Source organism: Pseudophryne corroboree, chromosome 11, assembly GCF_028390025.1.
Source record: "Pseudophryne corroboree isolate aPseCor3 chromosome 11, aPseCor3.hap2, whole genome shotgun sequence".
NCBI classification, from domain to species: domain Eukaryota; kingdom Metazoa; phylum Chordata; class Amphibia; order Anura; family Myobatrachidae; genus Pseudophryne; species Pseudophryne corroboree.
In genome coordinates, this window is record NC_086454.1 from 130,445,286 (window position 1) to 130,464,972 (window position 19,687).

The following is a 19,687-nucleotide window of genomic DNA, read 5'->3' on the forward strand; positions in this document are numbered from 1 at the left end:
TTCCCCCGCTATTACATAACACTCCACCAAAGGGGTAGAAGATTCCCCTTTCCATTCCCGAGCAGCAGACCTACAGTACCACGCCTCTATCCACGGGGAACACAGTCTGTCACTCAATAATAGTCACGTTGCTGCAGTGGGTGGACAGCTGCACCAAAATCCAGCTATGCCACAAAGCAGTAACATTGCCATTTGTGCCACTAATACTAGCTGTGAAAGTTTACACTTAGTGCATAGTGAGGTCTTGACCAACTCCCCATTGGAAGTAGCGTGACTCAGTGAAAATGGTGTCAGTTACTGTAATCAAGCTATGAAATCAGTTTGTGGAGCTTGATGAATTTATATTCCCATACCAGCATTGGTTTTTCTATAATGGGTGCAATGTGTGTGGTGCACACGGGCCCCTGAGTCCAGGGGGAGCCCACACTGCACACACACTGCATCCATATTTTAATACTTACCTTTCCGGAGTACAAGTCTGCAGTCATGGCAAAAATTGCAGCCAAAATGGCCGTCGCGCGTGTGCAGTAGTAAAATTAGTCTCCAGAACATGGCACCGCAATGTTTTCAGAGACCTGTGCATTCACAATAGATTCCATCACAATGCCAGAGACTACTGCACCGTGCAGAAGAGAGGGCCCCCTCCTCTGTTAAAATGCCCCTGCACACCAGGGTATGATTACAGCATACCACACCAGGACTGTGCTTTGCACAGGAGATATTAATGATATTGGCCCTCATTCCGAGTTGATCGGTCGCAAGGCGAATTTAGCAGAGTTACACACGCTAAGCCTACGCCTACTGGGAGTGTATCTTAGCTTCTTAAAATTGCGACCGATGTATTCGCAATATTGCGATTACAAACTACTTTGCAGTTTCTGAGTAACTTCAACCTTACTCTGCCTGTGCGATCAGTTCAGTGCTTGTCGTTCCTGGTTTGACGTCACAAACACACCCAGCGTTCGCCCAGCCACTCCTCCGTTTCTCCAGCCACTCCTGCGTTTTTTCCGGAAACGGTAGCGTTTTCATCCACACGCCCATAAAACGCCGTGTTTCCGCCCAGTAACACCCATTTCCTGTCAATCACATTACGATCGCCGGAGCGATGAAAAAGCCGTGAGTAAAAATACTATCTTCATTGTTAAATTACTTGGCGCAGTCGCAGTGCGAATATTGCGCATGCGTACTAAGCGGATTTTCATTGCGATGCGATGAAAAATACCGACCGATCAACTCGGAATGAGGGCCATTGTCTGTACTGCAGCAATAGTGCATCGGTCCAGGATACAGCAGATCCAGGACTGAGGCCTAGATTACCAAGCAACCCTATTAGTTCTTATTTTGTCAGCCATTATAGCCTACAAGCCACCTTTTTTCTAAACTCTCAAGAGGGCCAGGGCTTAACTATAGATAGATAGATAGATAGATAGATAGATAGATAGTGGTGCTTGACAGTTTGTGAACCCTTCAGAATTTTCTATATTTCTGCTGAACTTTAACCAAAAACTACCTCAGATTTTAACACAAGTACTAAAAGTAGATAAAGGGGGGGTGATCTGATTATCACATATCTGTGAGTGACATACTGTAAGTATGTGAACCTTTAGGTTTAGCAGATATTTTGAAGGTGCAATTAGAGTCAGGTATTTTCAATCTATAGGATGACAATCAGGTGTGGGTGGACAACCTGTCTTTTTAAAAGAGCAGGGATCTATCAAGATCTGTCTCCACAAAGTTGGCTAAAGGGGGTACACAGTGGAGAGATGTGTGCTGAGTGATCTGTCACAGACTGCTCAGCATACATCCAGAGGTGCAACTAGCACGGGGCGAGCAGGGCACGTGCCCTTGGTGCCATGGCAAGCCCAACAGAGGGGGGCACCACTGGCACCTGCATGGCCTGCTCGCCCCACTGTGCACCACTGCCGCTGCCTGCCGAAGGTCCGACAGTCTCCTCTGCCGCACTCCACCCGGCTTCTTTCCTCTTGCTGCAGGGAGCGTGACCGCAGTGTGTTTGATCAGCCCGCTGCCTTCCGCCAGCTCCTGGCTCCCAGCCTCCTCACCCCGCCAGCTCCTGGTGCTCAGATCGCGGTACCAGGCCCCCTCAGATCCTGACTCCCAGCCACCTCGCCGGCTCCAGGTCCACCGATCCCGGCTCCCAGCCGCCTCACCCTGCTGGCTCCCGGGTCCCTTGAGGTAAGGGGGGGGGGGGGGGGGGGAGAGGTGACCCTGTTATATTATTAGAAGAGGGGAGTGCTAGAAGAAACACATTGAGAGGCATGGGGGAGAGGAGGGACACTGAGAGACATAGAAGGGGGGGGAGACACAGGGCGGGATGTACTAAGCTCTCCCGCCACAGAATCTCCCCTCTCTGCAATTCCATTATCTGCTGCAGGTAATTGCTCTCCTCCCTCTGGCTGGCGCTGCCCTTCGCTCCCCGTAGGTCTCTCATCTCCCCTTCCGCATCTGAATCCCATCGCCGTGGCCACTCTGCTCTCCGCGTTGACTCAGCCGCCTTCCCCCTTTCCTAGTCATGCACACACTGGAATGACAGAGAATAGGAAAGGGGGAGGGCGGCTGAGTCAACACAGAGAGCAGAATGGCCGCAGCGATGGGGATTCAGATGCAGAAGGGGAGATGAGAGACCTACGTGGAGCGAAGAGCAGCGCCAGCCAGAGGGAGGAAAGCAGTTACTGCGCAGCAGGTAACGGAATTGCAGAGAGGGGAGATTCCGCGGTGGGAGAGTTTAGTACATCCCACCCACACTGAGACACAGAAGGGGGGGAGAGAGACACTGAAAGACATAGAAGGGGGGGAGAGAGATACACTGAGAGACATAGAAGGGGGAGAGAGACACACCGAGATACATAGAAGGGGGGGGGGGGGATACACTGAAGAGACATAGAAGGGGGGAGAGAGACACTGAGAGACATAGAGTGGGGGAGAGACACAGAAACATAGAATGAGGGAGAGAGACACTAAGAGACATAGAAGGGGAGCGAGAGACACTGAGGGACATAGAAGGGGGGAGAGAGAGAGGCACTGAGAGACATAGAAGGGGCAGAGAGAGACATAGAAGGGGAAGAGAGACAAACTGAGACATAGAAAGGGGGGAGGGAGAGACACTGAGAGACATAGAAGGGGGGAGAGAGACACAGAGACATAGAAAGAGGGAGAGACACACTGAGAGACATAGAAGGGGGGAGAAACAGAGACAAAGAAAGGGGACACATACACACTGAGAGACATAGAATGGTTGAGAGCTAGAGACATTGAGCATGATTCAATTCGATAACAGTTGAATAGCACCGGGAATTAGCTCCCGGTGCTATTCAGTACAGCACCCTGTGACACCCGGCAACAGGATTTTTTTCTCGCACCCGCAGAAATCTGACAAAAGTGCCAGCGTGATGCTGATTTTTGCCCTTAGCGCGACAGAAACAGCATTGTACTGGGCACTTAAGTTGGAAAATGTCAGTTCTCCCGACAAAACACCCTGTTTAGTCCGTGAGAAATGGGCATTCTCCGACTTACCACTGCGCTGTATTGAACAGCTCCCCGGGAGCTAATTCCCGGCACTATTCAACTGTCATTGAATTGAATCGTGCCCATAGAAGGGGACACACACACTGAGAGACATAGAAGGGGAGACAGAGAAACACTAAGAGACATAGAAAGAGGGGGGGTGAACACACTGAGAGACACAGAATGAAGGGGGGGAGACACACTGAGGGACACAAATCAAGGGGAGAGACACACAGAGAAAAAATGAAGGGGAGGGGAGGCACAGAGACATAGAATGTGATGGTGTGCTGAGAGACTTTGCAGGGGGAGGTGATGGTGTGCTGAGAGATGATGTAGGGGGTAGGTGATGATGTGCTGAGTGACGATGTAGGGGGTAGGTGATGGTGTGCTGAGAGATAACACGGGGTAGGTGGTGGTGTGCTGAGAGAAGATGCAGGGGGAGGTGATGGTGTGCTGAGAGATGTTGCAGGGGGGGTGATGGTGTGCTGAGAGACAACACGAGGGGGAGATGATGGTGTGCTGAGAGACGTTGCAGGGGGAGGTGATGGTGTGCTGAAAGATGATGGTGGAGTAAGGGGATGGTGTGCTGAGAGATGCAGGGGGAGATAGTGTGGCTGAGAGATGCAGGGGGTAGGATGTGACACGGGGCAGACTGTGAGTCTGGTTGAACCACTGTTGTATGATGCTGACCTTGTTAATATTCCTACACAAACAGGCATCTTCTGGTTGATATGATCTCCTCCCATGAATAGAGAAAACCAACTGAAGACGCCGTCTGCCTTAGAGGATACATTTCTTCAGAGGTTCCACAGTGTGAGAAACCATCATACAGTATACTGTAGGAAAGGTACATGTGGAATTGAAAATAATTATGCCAGTGTGACGTGAATCAGGTGGTGTGTCATGTTGGCACGCCCCATTTTCAGTGGCCATGCCCCTTCTTGAATGTGACCACGCCCCTTCTAGAGGATGGTCACGCCCTTTTTTTTTGGGGGGGGGCACCTTCGGCGCACACACATAGTTCGTTTTACGGTTTGTTTGTTTTTGCGGGGGGCGCCATTCTTCATCTTGCCCTGGGCTCCAAAAACCCTGGTTACGCCTCTGCACACATCTCTCCCCCCGCTCAGCACAGCGCAATGTTCGCTGAGCGAGGGGGAGGGGGGGAGCCGCTCATTTCACACAGCGCTGAAGTGAGTGACCTGCTGGAATGAGCCTGCATGCAGGCTCAACATAGCACCGGCGGCATCGCTATTGCTGGGGGACATACACACGACAGATCTGTGCTTAAATTCTAAGCAATCTAGTCAGATTGCTTAGATTTTAAGCACGGATCTCTCTGTGTGTACCCCCCTAAAGACCCAGCCACCCCATGGTGTGCTGTCCTGGGGTGGTTGGGCCTGAGCCAGCTTTGTGGGGTCCACACCCCGGACTTATACTTAGTGTTAGGGCCCTCCAGTAATAGAGACGCCTTGAAGTGGCCTGGAGGCTTATCATATGTTTGCAAAATATAAGTAACCAAGATCTCTAAATTTTCTATTACCATATAGTGTACAGGTCTTGTTACTAACAGTTCTTGGGGTGCGTGGGAAAAACACTTTTGTTTTTTCTTGTCTAGAACAGCCCCCTCCCGCAGCACCTGAGGAATGTTACCAGTTTGATTTAAGCAGTTTGCCATTATATCTTGCAGATTCATATATTTCCCTTAAAAAAGGGATAAGGGGCACCAATACTATGGACTCTACATAAGTGTCACTACAACTGTGGGCACTACCACTACTATGGGTATTGCATAAGGAGCACTACTGCTGTAGGCATTATGTGTATTTGGGATGCTACTACTGTGGGCTTTGTGTATAAGGGACAGTAATGTGTGTCATAACATGAATAAGGGACACTACTATGTGATTTAATGAGAATAAGATTGTGCTACTGTGCGGCGTAATTTGAATTGGGGATACTATTGGGTGACCACGCCCCTTTCTTTTCAAGGTCACGCACCTTTTTTGCGGCGCGCGCAATCCCTTTGTTTCACATGCAGGGGGGAGTTGACTTCCACCATTTTCTCCAGGACCACTTTAAGCATTGGGCGTAACTAGAATTTTGTGGGCCCCTTATCAAAATCTTGAAAGCTTCCCCTCTTGGCATCGAGAGGTAAAAAATACGCACAAATTGTCCCCCATGTGAAAAAAAGGATAGATGTGACAGGTCCAGGATAGGTACAATGCATACTACAGCAGGCTACAGCTGCTGTGAACTATTGCTGATTTCTAGTTCTGCAAAAGCAGCATACCTGGCGCTACGCCAGGTTCTGCCTTATAGTTTTGCGGCCATATGCTAGTACATTACACCAGAGGAGGGGGGGACAACTCACAGCGGGACTCCAGTCTCCACTGCTCACTCTCTGATCCGAGGGTAGTGTGGCTAGATCCCTGATATGCTACTGATCCGTGACTGTCCGGCATCAATTATCCGCCCTTGCGACGCAGCTATATTTCCGGACTCACGAGATGATGACGTTATCATCTCACGAGGGAGAGGGCAGCTCTGTTGCAGTGACAGTCCCAGCCTGTAACACCCTCCCATACCTCCCTCCAACCAATAAGTAAATAGCCAGGCGGTGGCGGCATGCTAGTAAAACTAAAAAGTACAAAAAAAACAGTGCAGTGGGATTGCAAGCTCTGCCTTGGGGCCCTCCAAGCGACTGGGCACCATAGCAGCTGCATCCCCTGCACCCTCTATAGTTACGCCAGTGTTTCTAACCTTTTTAAGTGCCCGTACCCTTTCAGTTATCCTATTTTTTCTTGTACCCCATGTCAATAATAATAATAATAATAATAATTATTATTATTATTATTATTATTATTATTATTATTATTATTATCATTATACGTGCTGCTCCCTTTTTCTGGAATTCTCTACCTCTCCCCCTCAGTCTCACAACTTCTCAACCCTTCAAACGGGCTCTCCAGACACACTTCTTCACCCAACCCAGCTGTCTCTCATCCTAAGCCTTCTGTGGCCCACGCTCACTTTCTTCCCCATCTGTGTCACCCCTGTCTGTGTGCCCCTCCCCTTTAGAATGTAAGCTCTCACAAGCAGGGTACTCTTCCCTCATGTGCTTTTACATCTCTCTCTTACTTAACCTTCTTTTCAATACTCCCTTTGATGGCACCAAATCCCTTGGTTTTCTGCCACCCTGATACTTAATTCAGTAAGGATTGAAAATTCTGATAATTAGCAGAATTGCCAATCCTTCTGATCGCATTCTGGGGGGCCGCCCATCGCAGGGCAAGACCGCCCAGCATGCTGACAGCCGACTCCCCCCCTTGATGAAGCAGAAATTGCAATCGCATCGCTTTTTCTGCTTCATCATAGAAATTAAGGTTGCCTCCTGCCCACAGGAGGCCCGCCGCCATGGTACTGATCGCGGTTGCTGCGTGCAATGTCACACAGCCGCCGCAAACACGCCCACACTACACCCCTCATTTCCATGACACCGCCCTCATTTGCCCACCTCCACCCCAGCAACGCTCCATCTCTCCCTAGGAAACGGAGCGTTGCCGCCCCCGCCCCGCGAATGCCTCTGCCTGATTGACAGGCAGAGGCATTTGTACTTTCTGCGGCCCCCCGCAGAAAAAGCAGGCTCACACGTAGGATGGGCTCTGCGCATATTCCCGCATTCTTTTAGCAATTTTTGCGGTTGGATTGCGTTTTGCGATCCAACCTGAATTAGGCCCTTTATCCACTAACCCTACTAAAGACAGCTGTGGCATGTATGGGCTAGGGTACCATTTTGTGCTTGTTTATTACTAAACATCTAGAATATGTGTACTTTACGCTACAGACATGATTTTGCTGTCCTTGGAAACAGGTTAATTTCCATTCATCGTAAGACTTGAAGAAGCTTTTCGTAGCTGAGGAAAGTCACTGCATTAACAGGAAAGGCACGGAGACTATTGGCTGTGAGTCCTTTCAAGAGTACCCTGACCCCTTCTTGTTTAATGCTCTTGTAAAAACAGTCAAATATTCCCCGATACTGGACACCATCCATCCCATCCATCTGCAATCGAGACTTCACAACATCCACTGGGTTTGCAAGTGCCCATCCCAAAGTTCCTGCACAGCCACCAGCAAAGAGCATAGTCCATGTATCTAGAAGCATGAAGAAAACAAAAAGGCATCAAATATTTTGTATACAGATTAGTTATAACCTTGTCTACTATATGTTGCAACCAAAAGTCTCTGTGTTAATGTCTAATAGTACATATACCATGGAAGGTAAAATGAATATTCAGGTTGGATCGCTAATCTTTCTAAAAAGCAGTTGCTGCAATCAAATAGTTGCCATCCAGAAATAAAGAAAAAATGCCCATTGCAGAAATTGCTAATACATCGCAATGCCCGATGTGATCACATAACCATACGCAAGTACCGTAAATCAAAGAGTTTTTCCATCTGCGCCAGGCAAGGTCATCCACAATTCAGCATACGCAAGAGGCTGGAAGTGGTCATCGCTGACATCAGAGACCCACCCAAAAAAACGCCTTGCCACACCTGCGTTTTTACAAACACACCCAGAAAACGCCATGTTTCCTCCCATAGACGCTGGCTTCTTGTCAATCTAAATGTGATTGCGTTGAAGCACAATGCATTCGCAGAAATATTCACTAATCATGGGCGCGCATACCCAAAGCTAATGTGCCGGATTACGATTTCTCAAGTTTTGAGATGGGGGGAATAGGGAGGCAGATGTAGAGACAGAAAGAGCAGTTAGACAAATTATACGTATACTATTATGCTGCTGTGGAGGTCAAGGAAGTGGTTTAAGGGGTCAAGGCCGTCATAAGTTCAAGGAGGATGAGAATAGAGTAGTGACATTTAGATTTAGCAGTGAGGATGTTGGTGACCTTAGTAAGCAAAGTTTTAGTGAAGTACAAATATAAGGAACTGTGTTAGAATTGATAGAGAAGAAACTGGGAAAATATGAAGGGGTGAGACAGATGTAGATAACCCTCACAAGAAGCTTGGAAGCGTAGGAGAGGTGTGAAACATGGCTTATTAAAGAGCAGCTAGAACAAGTAAGGTTTGGAAAGACAAGGGCATGTTTGAAGGAAGAAGGGAAGGTACAAGAGGGGATGAATAGATTAATGAAGTGTTAGCGTGTGTCAGGAAGAAGAGACTAGAGGAGGTGAGAAGTTATGGGTAGTGAAGGCCTCCTTGAACTACAATTTATATTTCTCTATCGTCCTAAGTGGATGCTGGGGTTCCTGAAAGGACCATGGGGAATAGCGGCTCCGCAGGAGACAGGGCACAAAAAAGTAAAGCTTTACTAGGTCAGGTGGTGTGCACTGGCTCCTCCCCCTATGACCCTCCTCCAGACTCCAGTTAGATTTTGTGCCCGAACGAGAAGGGTGCAATCTAGGTGGCTCTCCTAAAGAGCTGCTTAGAGAAAGTTTAGTTTAGGTTTTTTTTCTTTACAGTGAGTCCTGCTGGCAACAGGATCACTGCAACGTGGGACTTAGGGGGAAAGTAGTAAACTCACCTGCATGCAGAGTGGATTTGCTGCTTGGCTACTGGACACCATTAGCTCCAGAGGGATCGAACACAGGCCCAGCCGTGGAGTCCGGTCCCGGAGCCGCGCCGCCGACCCCCTTGCAGATGCTGAAGCGTGAAGAGGTCCGGAAACCGGCGGCTGAAGACTCCTCAGTCTTCATAAGGTAGCGCACAGCACTGCAGCTGTGCGCCATTTTCCTCTCAGCACACTTCACTGGGCAGTCACTGAGGGTGCAGAGCGCTGGGGGGGGGCGCTCTGAGAGGCAAATATAAACCTTATACAAGGCTAAAAATACCTCACATATAGCCCATAGGGGCTATATGGAGATATTTAACCCCTGCCTGACTGGAAAAATAGCGGGAGAAGAACCCGCCGAAAAAGGGGCGGGGCCTATCTCCTCAGCACACGGCGCCATTTTCTGTCACAGCTCCGCTGGTCAGAACGGCTCCCAGGTCTCTCCCCTGCACTGCACTACAGAAACAGGGTAAAACAGAGAGGGGGGGCACATTAATGGCTATATATATATATATATATTAAAGCAGCTATAAGGGAGCACTTAATATAAGGATATCCCTTGTATATATAGCGCTTTGTGGTGTGTGCTGGCAGAATCTCCCTCTGTCTCCCCAAAAGGGCTAGTGGGTCCTGTCTTCATTAGAGCATTCCCTGTGAGTTTGCGGTGTGTGTCGGTACGTGGTGTCGACATGTATGAGGACGATATTGGTGTGGAGGCGGAGCAATTGCCAAATATGCAGATGTCACCCCCCAGGGGGTCGACACCAGAATGGATGCCTTTATTTGTGGAATTACGTGATGGTTTATCTTCCCTTAAACAGTCAGTTGAGGACATGAGGCGGCCGGACAATCAATTAATGCCTGTCCAGGCGCCTCAAACACCGTCAGGGGCTGTAAAACGCCCTTTGCCTCAGTCGGTCGACACAGACCCAGACACGGGCACTGATTCCAGTGACGACGGTAGAAATTCAAACGTATTTTCCAGTAGGGCCACACGTTATATGATTTTGGCAATGAAGGAGACGTTACATTTAGCTGATACTACAGATACCGTAAAACAGGGTATTATGTATGGTGTGAAAAAACTACAAACAGTTTTTCCTGAATCAGAAGAATTAAATGACGTGTGTGATGAAGCGTGGGTTGCTCCTGATAAAAAGTTGATAATTTCAAAAAAGTTATTGGCATTATACCCTTTCCCGCCAGAGGTTAGGGCGCGCTGGGAAACACCCCCTAAGGTGGACAAGGCGCTCACACGCTTATCCAAACAAGTGGCGTTACCCTCTCCTGAGACGGCCGCACTTAAGGATCCATCAGATAGAAAGATGGAAGTTATTCAAAAGAATATATACACACATGCAGGTGTTATACTACGACCAGCTATAGCAACTGCCTGGATGTGCAGTGCTGGAGTAGTTTGGTCAGAATCCCTGATTGAAAATATTGATACCCTAGATAGGGACAATGTTTTACTGTCGTTAGAACAAATAAAGGATGCATTTATCTATATGCGTGATGCACAGAGGGATATTTGCACACTGGCATCTCGGGTGAGTGCTATGTCCATTTCAGCCAGAAGAGCCTTATGGACACGACAGTGGACAGGCGATGCGGATTCAAAACGTCACATGGAGGTTTTGCCGTATAAAGGGGAGGAGTTATTTGGAGTTGGTCTATCAGACTTGGTGGCCACGGCTACTGCCGGGAAATCCACTTTTTTACCTCAAGTCACTCCCCAACAGAGAAAGGCACCGACCTTTCAACCGCAGCCTTTTCGCTCCTACAAAAATAAGAGAGCAAAGGGCTTGTCGTACCTGCCACGAGGCAGAGGAAGAGGGAAGAGACACCAACAGGCAGCTCCTTCCCAGGAACAGAAGCCCTCCCCGGCTCCTGCAAAAACCTCAGCATGACGCTGGGGCCTCTCAAGCGGACTCGGGGACAGTGGGGGGCCGTCTCAAAAATTACAGCGCGCAGTGGGCTCACTCGCAGGTAGACCCCTGGATCCTGCAGATAATATCTCAGGGGTACAGGTTGGAATTAGAGACGGATCCTCCTCATCGTTTCCTGAAGTCTGCCTTACCAACCGTCTCTTCCGAAAGGGAGAGGGTGTTGGAAGCCATTCACAAGCTGTACGCTCAGCAGGTGATAGTCAAAGTACCCCTATTACAACAAGGAAAGGGGTATTATTCCACTCTATTGTGGTACCGAAGCCGGATGGCTCGGTAAGGCCTATTCTAAATCTGAAGTCCTTGAACCTCTACATAAAAAAGTTCAAGTTCAAGATGGAGTCACTCAGAGCAGTGATAGCGAACCTGGAAGAAGGGGACTTTATGGTATCCTTGGACATCAAGGATGCGTATCTACACGTTCCGATTTACCCCGCACACCAGGGGTACCTCAGGTTCATTGTTCAAAACTGTCACTATCAGTTTCAGACGCTGCCGTTCGGATTGTCCACGGCGCCTCGGGTCTTTACCAAGGTAATGGCCGAGATGATGATTCTTCTTCGAAGAAAAGGCGTATTAGTTATCCCATACTTGGACGATCTCCTAATAAGGGCAAGGTCCAGAGAACAGCTGGAGACAGCTTTAGCACTATCTCAAGAGGTGCTAAGACAACACGGGTGGATTCTGAATATTCCAAAATCCCATTTAATCCCGACAACTCGTCTGCTGTTCCTAGGAATGATTCTGGACACGGTTCAGAAAAAGGTTTTCCTTCCAGAGGAAAAAGCCAAGGAGTTATCCGATCTGGTCAGGAACCTCCTAAAACCAGGAAAAGTGTCAGTACATCAATGCACAAGAGTCCTGGGAAAAATGGTGGCTTCTTACGAAGCAATTCCATTCGGCAGATTCCATGCAAGAATATTCCAAAGGGATCTGTTGGACAAATGGTCAGGGTCGCATCTGCAGATGCACCTGCGAATAACCCTGTCACCAAAGACAAGGGTGTCACTTCTGTGGTGGTTGCAGAAGGCTCACCTATTAGAAGGCCGCAGATTCGGCATTCAGGATTGGATCCTGGTGACCACGGACGCCAGCCTGAGAGGCTGGGGAGCAGTCACACAAGGAAGAAACTTCCAGGGAGTATGGACGAGTCTGGAAAAGTCTCTTCACATAAACATTCTGGAACTAAGAGCAATCTACAATGCTCTAAGCCAGGCGGAACTTCTCCTGCAAGGAAAGCCGGTGTTGATTCAGTCGGACAACATCACGGCGGTCGCCCATGTAAACAGGCAGGGCGGCACAAGAAGCAGGAGTGCAATGGCAGAAGCTGCCAAGATTCTTCGCTGGGCGGAGAATCACGTGATAGCACTGTCAGCAGTGTTCATCCCGGGCGTGGACAACTGGGAAGCAGACTTCCTCAGCAGACACGATCTTCATCCGGGAGAGTGGGGTCTACATCCAGAAGTCTTCAACATGTTAATAGACCGTTGGGAAAGACCAATTGTAGACATGATGGCGTCTCGCCTCAACAAGAAACTGGACAAATATTGCGCCAGGTCAAGAGATCCACAGGCAATAGCTGTGGACGCACTGGTAACTCCTTGGGTGTACCAGTCAGTGTATGTGTTTCCTCCTCTGCCGCTCATACCAAAGGTATTGAAGATCATACGGCAAAGAAGAGTAAGAACAATACTAGTGGTTCCGGATTGGCCGAGAAGGACTTGGTATCCGGAACTTCAAGAGATGCTCACGGACGAACCGTGGCCTCTACCTCTGAGAAGGGACCTGCTACAGCAGGGTCCCTGTCTTTTTCAAGACTTACCGCGGCTGCGTTTGACGGCATGGCGGTTGAACGCCAGATCCTAAAAGGGAAAGGCATTCCAGAAGAAGTCATTCCTACCTTGATTAAGGCACGGAAGGAAGTCACCGTGAAACATTATCACCGCATTTGGCGAAAATATGTAGCGTGGTGCGAGGATCGGAGGGTTCCGACGGAGGAATTCCAACTGGGTCGTTTCCTACATTTCCTGCAATCAGGATTATCTATGGGTCTCAAATTGGGATCCATTAAGGTTCAAATTTCGGCCCTGTCAATATTCTTCCAAAAAGAATTGGCCTCTGTCCCTGAGGTCCAGACTTTTGTCAAGGGAGTACTGCATATACAGCCTCCTGTGGTGCCTCCGGTGGCACCGTGGGATCTAAATGTAGTTTTAGATTTCCTCAAATCCCATTGGTTTGAACCATTGAAAAAGGTGGATTTGAAATATCTCACATTGAAAGTGACTATGTTACTAGCCCTGGCCTCTGCCAGGAGAGTATCTGAATTGGCGGCTTTATCTTATAAAAGTCCTTATCTAATCTTCCATTCGGATAGGGCAGAACTGCGGACTCGTCCGCATTTTCTCCCTAAAGTGGTATCAGCATTTCATCTGAACCAACCTATTGTGGTGCCTGCGGCCACTAGCGACTTGGAGGACTCCAAGTTGTTGGACGTTGTCAGAGCCTTAAAAATATACATTGCAAGGACGGCTGGAGTCAGAAAATCTGACTCGCTGTTTATATTGTATGCACCCAACAAGTTGGGCGCACCTGCTTCTAAGCAGTCGATTGCTCGTTGGATTTGTAACACAATTCAACTTGCACATTCTGTGGCAGGCCTGCCACAGCCTAAAACTGTAAAAGCCCACTCCACAAGGAAGGTGGGCTCATCTTGGGCGGCTGCCCGAGGGGTCTCGGCATTACAACTCTGCCGAGCAGCTACGTGGTCGGGGGAGAACACGTTTGTAAAATTTTACAAATTTGATACCCTGGCAAAGGAGGACCTGGAGTTCTCTCATTCGGTGCTGCAGAGTCATCCGCACTCTCCCGCCCGTTTGGGAGCTTTGGTATAATCCCCATGGTCCTTTCAGGAACCCCAGCATCCACTTAGGACGATAGAGAAAATAAGAATTTACTTACCGATAATTCTATTTCTCGGAGTCCGTAGTGGATGCTGGGCGCCCATCCCAAGTGCGGATTATCTGCAATACTTGTACATAGTTATTGTTAACTAATTCGGGTTATTGTTAAGGAGCCATCTTTAAGAGGCCCTTTCTGTTGTCATACTGTTAACTGGGTTTAGATCACAAGTTGTACGGTGTGATTGGTGTGGCTGGTATGAGTCTTACCCGGGATTCAAAATGCCTCCCTTATTGTGTATGCTCGTCCGGGCACAGTACCTAACTGGAGTCTGGAGGAGGGTCATAGGGGGAGGAGCCAGTGCACACCACCTGACCTAGTAAAGCTTTACTTTTTTGTGCCCTGTCTCCTGCGGAGCCGCTATTCCCCATGGTCCTTTCAGGAACCCCAGCATCCACTACGGACTCCGAGAAATAGAATTATCGGTAAGTAAATTCTTATTTATGTTACCTTATACATCAACTACCTCATATTGCCAAAACTTGTTATATTGTAAACTATGATTGGCAAGGCCATCTGTACCTCCTGCTGCAATTATTATATGCTATTTATTTGTATTATGAGCCCCTCAATTGGAAGGGATTTCATAAATTCAACTCTAAATCCCTTCCAAACATGAATCAACATCGAATTTTAAAATCGCATGCAAACTCAAAGTTTAGTAGATGAGGGATTTTTAAGGATTTTAGAAAATAAAAAAGAATTGATTTCAATCGATTTTGAAGATTCATAAAGATGATTCCAGAATTGAATTTTAGTAAATATAAGCCCCTGGTTGGGAGAGACCAGAATAGATTGGAAGAAGGAGGCAGACCTGGTGCTATGGACAAGAGGGAGCATGGTAGAGGGGAAGAAAGGGGTGGGCTGAGGGCATGAAGGGTGCAGTGCTGGTCATATGGATGGGAGGAAGCAAGGTAGAGGGGAAGAAATGGGCGGGCCATGTCTGGTCCTGCAACAGCTGTCCCCTAAGGAAAGGGGACACCCTTCTCTCCCCGGACTGGGCCACTGTGACTGGCTGGCATACTATAATGAGTCACTTAGACTTATAATTAGTACAGCTAATATCACTGGTTCCGGACCCTTTTATTACTCTGGGCCCCATGTGAAATGCACCCTGCTGAACCACCGGTAGTTCCACTCCTGTGGACCACCATGAATGACTTCAGTCCATTGTCGCTCAACCCAGAGGATATGAAGTGGAGATATGGATATGTGATTATAATAAGCTAGGATAAAAGATAAAAAAAAGGTGTCTGACTAAAATTATGTGCAATTCAGTAGAAAACTGTTTTTGGGAGATGTGTGTCTTGCAGAAGGCAGGACATCTTCCAAATAAGTGAGACACATTCTGGTTTTTATTATATTATGTTTTCATTATTCTTTTAATTGATAGTATTTGAATTTATTATCTGACTTTTTAGTGCCATCTAACTAGCTGAATGTATTTAAAAAAAAGCCTGTTCATTTATGCTTGGGGAAGGAAAGTTTTGCTTTCTACACATCCAGAGCAGGGCTGGCTCTACCATTAGGCAGCTTTAGGCGGCTGCCTAGGGGCGCCGGGTCCTAGAGAGCGCCACTGAATTCATCTAAAAAAAAATTAAAACTGTATGTGGCCTCCTCTTTTACACTGCGTTGGCTGCTGCTGCCGGTCTAATCAGGTGCAGCCGCCACTATCAGGCTGTACCACATAGTGCCTCAGCGCATCCTTCATGCCGACACATGTAACATCAAGTCATGTGAAGGCACATTAGAGGCAGATGTATCTATGACTCCCGAGGGGCGCCCACACAGCCGCTCCTCATAGCCCTGATGCACCTCCTCTAGCCCTCTGGATCCCAGATCTCCAGCAGCAAGCAGCACCTGACTACATGTCTGGAACCAGCAGCATCACTGTAATGCTGCTGTCATCCTCAAAGGAGAATACTGACAATGCTGAAGGTAAACAAGAAAACAACTTAAGGTAAGTAAGCCATAGGGGTTTTGGGGGTCCGCAGACAGTACAGATCTTACAGCCCGATGGGTGGTTTGCATTTGTAAACAAGGGTTGGGGCTGGGAGACCTGGCGCTCGCTTAACTTGGTCGGCATTCCAAACCCAACCCCAATTAAATATCCCCAGACCCCATATACAGTATATACACTGCTCAAAAAAATAAAGGGAACACTTAAACAACACAATGTAACTCCAAGTCAGTCACACTTCTGTGAAATCAAACTGTCCACTTAGGAAGCAACACTGATTGACAATCAATTTCACATGCTGTTGTGCAAATGGAATAGACAACAGGTGGAAATTATAGGTAATTAGCAAGACACCCCCAATAAAGGAGTTGTTCTGCAGGTGGTGACCACAGACCACTTCTCAGCTCCTATGCTTTCTGGCTGATGTTTTGGTCACTTTTGAAAGCTTGCGGTGCTTTCACTCTAGTGGTAGCATGAGACGGAGTCTACAACTCACACAAGTGGCTCAGGTAGTGCAGCTCATCCAGGATGGCACATCAATGCGAGCTGTGGCAAGAAGGTTTGCTGTGTCTGTCAGCGTAGTGTCCAGAGCATGAGGCACTACCAGGAGACAGGCCAGTACATCAGGAGACGTGGAGGAGGCCGTAGGAGGGCAACAACCCAGCAGCAGGACCGCTACCTCCGCCTTTGTGCAAGGAGGAACAGGAGGAGCACTGCCAGAGCCCTGCAAAATGACCTCCAGCAAGCCACAAATGTGCATGTGTCTACTCAAACGATCAGAAACAGACTCCATGCGGGTGGTATGAGGGCCCGACGTCCACAGGTGGGGGTTGTGCTTACAGCCCAACACCGTGCAGGACATTTGGCATTTGCCAGAGAACACCAAGATTGGCAAATTCGCCACTGGCGCCCTGTGCTCTTTACAGATGAAAGCAGGTTCTCACTGAGCACATGTGACAGACGTGACAGAGTCTGGAGACGCCAAGGAGAACGTTCTGCTGCCTGCAACATCCTCCAGCATGACCGGTTTGGCAGTGGGTCAGTAATGGTGTGGGGTGGCATTTCTTTGGGGGGCCACACAGCGCTACATGTGCTCGCCATAGGTAGCCTGACTGCCATTAGGTACTGAGATGAGATCCTCAGAGCCCTTGTGAGACCATATGCTGGTGCGGTTGGCCCTGGGTTCCTCCTAATGCAAGACAATGCTAGACCTCATGTGGCTGGAGTGTGTCAGCAGTTCCTGCAAGATGAAGGCATTGATGCTATGGACTGGCCCGCCCGTTCCCCAGACCTGAATCCAATTGAGCACATCTGGGACATCATGTCTCGCTCCATCCACCAACGCCACGTTGCACCACAGACTGTCCAGGAGTTGGCAGATGCTTTAGTCCAGGTCTGGGAGGAGATCCCTCAGGAGACCATCCGCCACCTCATCAGGAGCATGCCCAGGCGTTGTAGGGAGGTCATACAGGCACGTGGAGGCCACACACACTACTGAACCTCATTTTGACTTGTTTTAAGGATATTACATCAAAGTTGGATCAGCCTGTAGTGTGTTTTTCCACTTTAATTTTGAGTGTGACTCCAAACCCAGACCTCCATGGGTTAATAAATTTGATTTCCATTGATAATTTTTGTGTGATTTTGTTGTCAACACATTCAACTATGTAAAGAACAAAGTATTTAATAAGAATATTTAATTCATTCAGATCTAGGATGTGTTATTTAGTGTTCCCTTTATTTTTTGAGCAGTGTATATATATATATATATATATATATATATATATATATATATATATATATTGTGAATACCAAATTGCTTTCTAACAAATATTTAAAATGCCCGCTCTAATATATACTGCAGACGCCAGGCGCATCTTATTATCATATACGATAAAAGTGCGCTGTACATCTCAAAACACTGCATCCCGTAAGAGAAAACAATACACCCACACATTATCTGAGTTCCAAAGCTCATTGATGTATATATTTGTTATTAAAAGGATATGTATTCAATATATCACAATGCACAGTATACATATAGTTACATGGTTACAATTTATACAGTAAGCAGTTAATACAAAATACATACAGTTACAGGCCTGCATACCATACCATTCCCTCAATGCATCTTCCTCTTAATATCTCTATCACTCTCTCAGCAAATAAATACATGAACTGGTCTGGCAACATCACCATTGTCTGGGACAAAAAACAGCAACTCACTCCTGTGTGTCTCTGTAATGTGTTATCTAATTTTGGGGGGGTGCACACATCTAGTCTAAGGGAGGGAACTTTCTCATTCATGATGAGTCACTGGTCTGTTCGTATGCTAAACAGGTTCAGCCTTGAAGACATCAAAAGGGGCTGGCCTGAGTTTCCTGTCCACCATTGTGTTTGGAAATGTCTATTGTCCTAATAAGAGTGATTTTAGCTTTCATACATTTAATCATAGATACTTGTTGCAATGTCCTACAACTTAATAACAAGTATCTGTCACGATCCATGCAATTTCTCCCCCATGCCTGGGGTGGCGATCTCTGCTCTGGTGCTCAGCACTCTCTGCTCTGTATCTGCAGCTTGGTAATTAGCTGTTACCACAGCTGTGAGCAGCACCTGAACTCACTATATAGGCCAGCCACACAGGCTCCCAGTTGCCAGTTCATCGTGTCAAGGTTGTCTCAGTTCCTGGTCCTGGTTATGCTGGTCTCTACTGCTAAATCATCTATAGAACTGCCAGGTTCTACCACAGTGCTATCCTCTGATCCAGCTACAGTGCAATCCTGTTATCCTGCTACGTTGCATACTCTACCACAGTGCTATCCTGTGATCCTGCTACAGTGCAATCCTGTTATCCTGCTACGTTGCATATTCTACGACAGTGCTATCGTCTGATCCTGTTACAGTGCAATCCTGTTATCCTGCTACGTTGCATACTCTACCACAGTGCTATCCTGTGATCCTGCTACAGTGCAATCCTGTTATCCTGCTACGCTGCATACTCTACCGCAGTGCTATCCTGTGATCCTGCTACAGTGCACTCCTGTTATCCTGCTACGTTGCATACTCTACCACAGTGCTATCCTGTGATCCTGCTACAGTGCAATCCTGTTATCCTGCTATGTTGCATACTCTACCACAGTGCTATCCTCTGATCCAGCTACAGTGCAATCCTGTTATCCTGCTACGTTGCATACTCTACCGCAGTGCTATCCTGTGATCCTGCTACAGTGCAATCCTGTTATCCTGCTACGTTGCATACTCTACCACAGTGCTATCCTGTGATCCTGCTACAGTGGAATCCTGTTATCCTGCTACATTGCATACTCTACCACAGTGCTATCCTGTGATCCTGCTACAGTGCAATCCTGTTATCCTGCTATGTTGCATACTCTACCACAGTGCTATCCTGTGATCCTGCTACAGTGCAATCCTTTTATCCTGCTACGTTGCATACTCTACCACAGTGCTATCCTGTGATCCTGCTACAGTGCAATCCTGTTATCCTGCTACGTTGCATGCTCTACCACAGTGCTATCCTGTGATCCTGCTTCAGTGCAATCCTGTTATCCTGCTACGTTGCACACTCTACCACACTGCTATCCTGTGATCCTGCTACAGTGCCTTCACAGTCCACAGTGTCTCAAGTGTTTCCACAGTCTACACCGTTTTCATGTACTCACAGTCTCCTGGCATCCCGTGTATTCACAGTCTCCTGGCATCCCATGTCCC

The 19,687-nt window shown here is 47.8% G+C and overlaps 1 protein-coding gene and 1 pseudogene across 1 annotated transcript in view; one reads left to right on the plus strand and one right to left on the minus strand.

Annotated features, from left to right (window-relative positions):
* LOC134969095 (sulfotransferase 1 family member D1-like) overlaps window positions 1-19,687 on the plus strand; it is a 286,533-nt pseudogene that overhangs the window by 35,005 nt on the left and 231,841 nt on the right.
* LOC134969902 (solute carrier family 25 member 45-like) overlaps window positions 7,315-19,687 on the minus strand; it is a 61,124-nt gene continuing 48,751 nt past the window's right edge. Inside the window, 1 exon segment of the mRNA XM_063946078.1 lies at window positions 7,315-7,674. Coding sequence (XP_063802148.1) covers window positions 7,406-7,674 — 269 coding nt within the window. The 3' untranslated portion in view covers window positions 7,315-7,405.